The sequence below is a fragment of the Primulina eburnea genome, chromosome 3, assembly GCF_022965805.1.
Source record: "Primulina eburnea isolate SZY01 chromosome 3, ASM2296580v1, whole genome shotgun sequence".
Lineage (NCBI taxonomy): Eukaryota > Viridiplantae > Streptophyta > Magnoliopsida > Lamiales > Gesneriaceae > Primulina > Primulina eburnea.
Genome location: NC_133103.1, coordinates 20,819,467 through 20,825,280, shown reverse-complemented (window position 1 = coordinate 20,825,280; position 5,814 = coordinate 20,819,467). Strand labels below are relative to the sequence as shown.

General features: G+C 35.4%; 1 protein-coding gene across 5 annotated transcripts; it reads left to right on the top strand.

Annotated features, from left to right (window-relative positions):
- Positions 1-642: 642 nt before the first annotated feature.
- LOC140827273 (F-box/FBD/LRR-repeat protein At1g13570-like) lies at positions 643-4,380 on the top strand. Of its 5 annotated transcripts, none has more exons than XM_073189920.1 (5): positions 643-794; positions 1,648-1,798; positions 2,502-3,347; positions 3,612-3,767; positions 3,912-4,380. In XM_073189920.1, the coding sequence occupies exons 2-5, from the start codon at positions 1,787-1,789 to the stop codon at positions 4,191-4,193; spliced, it is 1,296 nt and encodes a 431-aa protein (XP_073046021.1). In that variant the 5' UTR covers positions 643-794; positions 1,648-1,786; the 3' UTR covers positions 4,194-4,380. The 5 variants fall into 5 exon arrangements, with proteins under 5 accessions (XP_073046021.1, XP_073046016.1, XP_073046017.1 ...); XM_073189915.1 differs by having other exon boundaries at positions 2,499-3,347; XM_073189916.1 differs by having other exon boundaries at positions 662-807; positions 2,499-3,347.
- The last annotated feature ends 1,434 nt before the right edge of the window (positions 4,381-5,814 follow it).

The window sequence follows — 5,814 nt, the reverse complement described above, 5'->3', positions numbered from 1 at the left end:
AGAGATCCCCATGACACAACATACTAGCATGTAACGGATCTCAACCGAAATATATATGGATATCAACAACTAGGCAAAAACTTGTGTGAGACGGTCTCACGGGTCGTATTCGTGAGACGGATATCTTATTTGGGTCATCCATAAAAAAATATTATTTTTTATGCTAAGAGTATTACTTTTTATTGTGAATATGAGTAGGGTTGACCCGTCTCACAGATTAAGATCCGTGAGACGGTCTCACATGAGACCCACTCATATATATATATACACACAAAAATTATTCCATAATTCAAATCAAGTGATACCTGACTATTATATTAGGCGACATACCTCTTTACTGATTAAATTTATCGTTTCTTTCTGACAAAAATCTAAATTTACCAAAATACCCATAAATATCGATTTTCATGTAAACTCATCATGTTCGCTATGACGAGTGCTGATTCCCTCAGATAAAAATTAAAACCTGCGGGCCACAGTTGATAGGCCCGACTAATTGAATGGGTCCCGTCCAACCATGACTGATGAGATAACCAATTAATATTATTTGTCGCGTTGCTTCCAACAACTTCAATACAAATTTGAGGGAAAAGGAGGGAACAAAACCGGAGAGAAAAGGTTTCCATATTTCCCTATTTATATTATTTTTTTCAGAAAATAATTATTTTTAATAATAAATATATACAGATATAGAAGAATAAAGTAGCAAAAAGTGGAAATTCGCTTCGCTCGTCACTGTATCCCACAGACTACAGTAATTTTTCCATTTTAAAGTTTATGCAATTCGAAACGTTGTAAGAATTCAAGGTTCTTTTGCTTCAATGCCTTGTTCTGGTTTCGTTAAGCTTATTTTCCAATTTTATTTTGTATCAACCATTTTTTGTTTGAGTATCCAATTTTGTATGGATGCTGTCTCAGCTTTTTTAGGTCAAAGTAGATAAAGTTACATATTTTAGTGTGAATTTTTTAATTCTTACGTTTTATTTTGTGTTCTATCGCCTGCATTTGTTTTGGTGCTTTTTTTTATGGATCAGTTTGCTGAGGAATAATTATGCCTAAAACTTGTGTTCTTGGGTGTTTACGTTAATGGGCAAAGTTGTGTCGCTTAATCTTTGTCAAAGTTGCACGAATGTCATGTAATTTTTGAAAAGAAAAGAAGAGAACCAGAGAAATTGGAAGAGCAAAAAGAAATGATAAAGTATGAGTTGACCTGCACCAAATCTCTTCTGATTGACGGGACTAGAGTCTAGAGGAAAACTTTGATGTTAATCTTTTGATTGGTGCTATTTATTTGCATTTATGGGTTTTTTTTATGGTGTCCAAGAAGTAATTTGAGGTGCTCTGTCCTCCCTTTTTGTCTCAAATTTTACAAGATTTTGTGATATGTGAGATATCATTAAACATGAAATTATAAAATAATCTCTTTATTACTTGTCCAAAGAAGTACCTTTATCTCAAAGCAAGGAACGGAAATTTTATTTGTGCCGGTTTATTTAGTAATAGTTGTGAAGGGTATAGAACCTGCAAAGAGACATTATCTCAGTAAACTGAAACTGATTTTGCAAACTTTTATGAGTACTTAACTAGTTAACTTAGAAACGGAATGAGGAATGATCTTTTATATTGACTTTATTTATGTTTGGACAGGAAGATTTGTGTCGTGCTGTGAGGTGGCAGCCTGGCAGTCTGTTGTTTTCTTCATACTTTCCTATGGGAATTAAGTCTTGATGGAAGAACTACGTACTTTGAACTCTGAAGTATTTGCTGAACATCTTTGTTGTCCTCCATGAGCATTTTGGTAATTTAATTTCCAAAATCTCACTTTCTATCAGTTGATTGGATTTTGTTTTTTGTTTAAAATAATTGACGTGTGTGCTGCGCTTATACCTGGATGCTTGAACCTCTGTGCAGGCATATATTTGTTTCTTTATGCTGAAGTGTCATTTTGTTTCTAAACATTTTAATGCAATGACAGAGTGGCTAAAATGGCATGAACTGCTTGGTTATCTGTGAAGGCATTATCCAAACCAGGAAACATCTGAAGGCAAATGGTTTCCATTCCTTAGTTTTGACCTTATGTAAAGTGTGAAGAAAATATTATTCCCGTCCATGTTGCACTTATCTTCTAGTTCTGCAAAAGCATATATTAACTTAACCGAAAACTAGTGCAAATGGAATTATTTGGAAAAATGTGATTGTATTGATAGACTCTCTATATCAGTAGGCTTTAGTCTACAAATTAGCCAATCACAAATTGCTAGAATAGTTGGCTTTAGATATTAATCTGGATATTTTGAGGATTTATTAGTTGCGGTTATTTTGATAATTGTGTTGGCCCATTTATGAAGTTTATAATTTATAATTTTTTTCTTTTTGTAGCCCTGGATTCTTGTCTATCTTGATCTTTATTTGTTGCCAATTTTTGAGTCCGTAACATGCATGGCTTAGTTGTTCTGTTTTGGCATCCTAATTTGGTTTGCAAATATTTTGATTTACAGAAGCAAAGAGAACCTCCACCGAACATACCCAACAAAGTGAAAACAGAGGTGGACAAAATTGGCCACTTACCAGGGCATATTATAGACAAAATTTTGTCATATTTATCCCTAAGGGATGCTGTGCGAACGAGTGTTTTGTCAACCAGGTGGAGATACAAATGGGATACACTTCCGTATCTTGTATTTGATAATCAATCAGTTTTAGTGTCTACCCAAGATCAAACCCTCATAAAAAACAAGCTTGTCAGTATTGTTGACCACGTCCTATTGCTTCACAATGGCCCTATTCATAAATTTAAACTTTCTCATCGAGATCTTCAAGGTGTAAGTGATATTGATAAGTGGATTCTTTTCCTGTCTCGAGGCTCTGTCAAGGAATTTATACTTGAGATATGGAAGGGCCATCGTTACAAGCTCCCTTCTTCCATATACACTTTCCAAAATTTGGTCCATTTGGAACTTTTTAACTGCCTTTTATTGCCTCCATTTTCATTTATTGGTTTTAAAAGCTTGAAAAGCCTTGATCTTCAGCATATTACCATGGACCAGAGTGCATTTGAATACATGATATCCAGCTGCCCTTTACTTGAGCGGCTGACTTTGATGAACTTTGATGGTTTTGCCCTTCTTAATATACATGCTCCAAATCTTCTTTTCTTTGACATTGGAGGCGTTTTTGAAGATGTTAGTTTCCAAGACACATCCCAGTTAGCTGTCATCTCTATTGGTCTGTATGTTAACACTGAAAGTGACCAAAACCTAGCTTTTGGAAGCACCGGCAATTTGATCAATTTTTTTGCTTGTCTATCGCGTATTCAAAGGCTTGAAGTTCAGAGCTATTTCTTGAAGGTGCCATCAGTTCTCATCATAACTTAAATTCCAAGATTTTAAAATGTTACATTCATGAGTGTGCTTTAATTGAAAAATTATATTAATTAGATAGCAGAGTTATTTGCTCTTATATTGGAATTGTCGTGTAATTTGCTAGCCATCTTTAAATTACATTCCTCCTTGTGTATAGGTAGCCAAGCGCTCAGTTATCAATCAATTACTTATGTTTTTATCTCAACTTTTTAGTCAATTATCTGCCTTCTTTCTGATTTGTCTCTCCAGTATTTGGCTGCTGGAACCATACCAGGAAAGCTACCAAAACCTTGTGTTGATCTTGGTTTTCTTTCAATACGAATCAATTTCAATGATGTGGAAGAGAATCTAGCAGCACTTTGCCTTCTGAGAAGTTCTCCTCATCTTCAGGAGCTCGAGATGTTGGTTAGTTTTTTTTACGCTTGTTAATTTTACCATATCTCATTCAACCTTATATTAAACGTCTTGTATTTCAATTTGTATTTTGTAATTTCCATTTCCTGAGTATACTTTCCATTGAATCTCAATCATCTCCCCAACTATACACAGGCTCGTGCAGAGGAGCAACAGGCGAATGTAAGGACCACTTCTAATATTCCGGAAAACATTGAAAGCTTTGCATTTAAGCAACTGAAGTTTATTAAGATTGGTGGCATATCTGGGATCAAACAAGAATTGAATTTCATCAACATTTTGCTGGCAAATTCGCCTGTTCTTGAAAGGATGACTGTCAAGCCTGCCTCAGTTGATGGCGGGTGGGATTTACTAAAGGAGTTGCTCCGGTTCCGACGAGCTTCTGTCCATGCAGAAATTATCTACATTGATCCATAATCTGGTTAATGTAAATCATATCTCCTTTAGTTTTTGCCTTTTTGGAATTTTATCTGTGATCATGTTTGTTTCTAAGTGCTGGAACATGGGGAAGAAAAGTAAAAACAATGGGCTTATCTCTATGTTATAGTTTATTTTATCCTACTGAAACGGAAATACGTTGTAACATTTGTTTATTTCCTCATCAGTATTTTCTAAACCATGACACATTGGTCAATGTTACTGAATTAAATATCAAAAAGTAGCGGTTGCGAGTTCTATTATCATTAAAAAAAATGTAACTGAATTGCCTTTTCAACTGTATTAACAAGAACCATCAACACATTGGTCAATGTCTGCTAAAGTTGGACATCGAGCAAAAACTATCGTAAAATAATCTGTCACCATTGCCTCTCGCCAGTCAATTAAACAAGAATGAGTTGGGGTTTAACTGGTTTCTTTATACATATTGTAGAAGATCCAACTTTCATTGAAAATATTATTTATCTGCTACACTTGAAAATAATTTCCTTTGGATCGTGTATAATTGGATTTTGATGCGTCAATCTCATGTGTGTTTCGTATAGGAGTCTTATATACAATTGATTACAACATTATTGAGGTGGGTGGATAAATTTTTCGTTTTTCAAAAGAGAGAAATTTATGTCACTTCACTCAAGTGATGATAATTAGAACTTACTCAAGTGTTATTAATATTTTGTATTTGGTATTAAATGGGGCCGATCGAGCGTCCGCTCCATAAATTGGGAATGTTTGAAAGTTAGGTGGTGGACACTCCCAAAATTCTTGTGCATTTATTTTTATTTGTTGACAGGTAAAACTTGTAATTATATTGATTCAAAGTAAAGTATTTTGTTACACAATATTCCAACCAAAACAGAAAATTCACGTGTTTCTATATGATATGAGAGTGGAAGGAAAAGCAAAATGAGAGATAGTATGTGCAACCACATTTGTCGATCTACACAGTGGAAAAACTTAGCTTCTCGAAAGTGGCTCAATAAATATCTAACTTTGGTAGAAATTGCCCCCATTGTAGCTACGATCTTACACTGGACAAGTGAGTGCTTGCACTTACAAGAGTTAGTCAGTCGAGATCTGTTGAATCGTTAATCCTCGTTCTTCCCACCAATTTAATGCCCTCCCATATCTCGACTAATTTTGCATAAACAACCGTAGGAGGCTTGTCGATTTTCATACCAAAAGCAACAACAATATGTCCCGCATGGTTGCGAACCACCACACCGATCACGTAGTGTTTAGTGTAATAATTGTACGCTGCATCAACGTTCATTTTATAAAAGTTTAGGTGGAGGAGCAGACCACCTTGCCGGTGAGCCAATGATACTGTCTCGAGGGCCTGTGAGAATAGATTCACGAGCTATCTAGAATTCCTGGAGCAGTGAGACACTCCAATCTACTGAAATACACATCCCCTTGCTCTCCTTCTCATGCAAAAAAATATATTTACAATATCAAGCTGTCTTGCCTTCTTGAGAATTTTTCAATACAGTGTCGCGTTCCTACAGTTCTTGACCCCCGAACACCAAAACAGCACATGCTCGGTTGAATCATTGTCAGAGCTACATATGTTGATCTCACGTGCAGAATTTGAGATAGT

What these genes read in the sequence shown, in the direction of transcription:
- LOC140827273 (XM_073189915.1), top strand. An exon ending in TTCAGAGCTATTTCTTGAAG is followed by an intron (nt 3,348 to 3,611) that starts GTGCCATCAGTT and finishes TTGTCTCTCCAG; the next exon opens with TATTTGGCTGCTGGAACCAT. An exon ending in TTCAGGAGCTCGAGATGTTG is followed by an intron (nt 3,768 to 3,911) that starts GTTAGTTTTTTT and finishes AACTATACACAG; the next exon opens with GCTCGTGCAGAGGAGCAACA.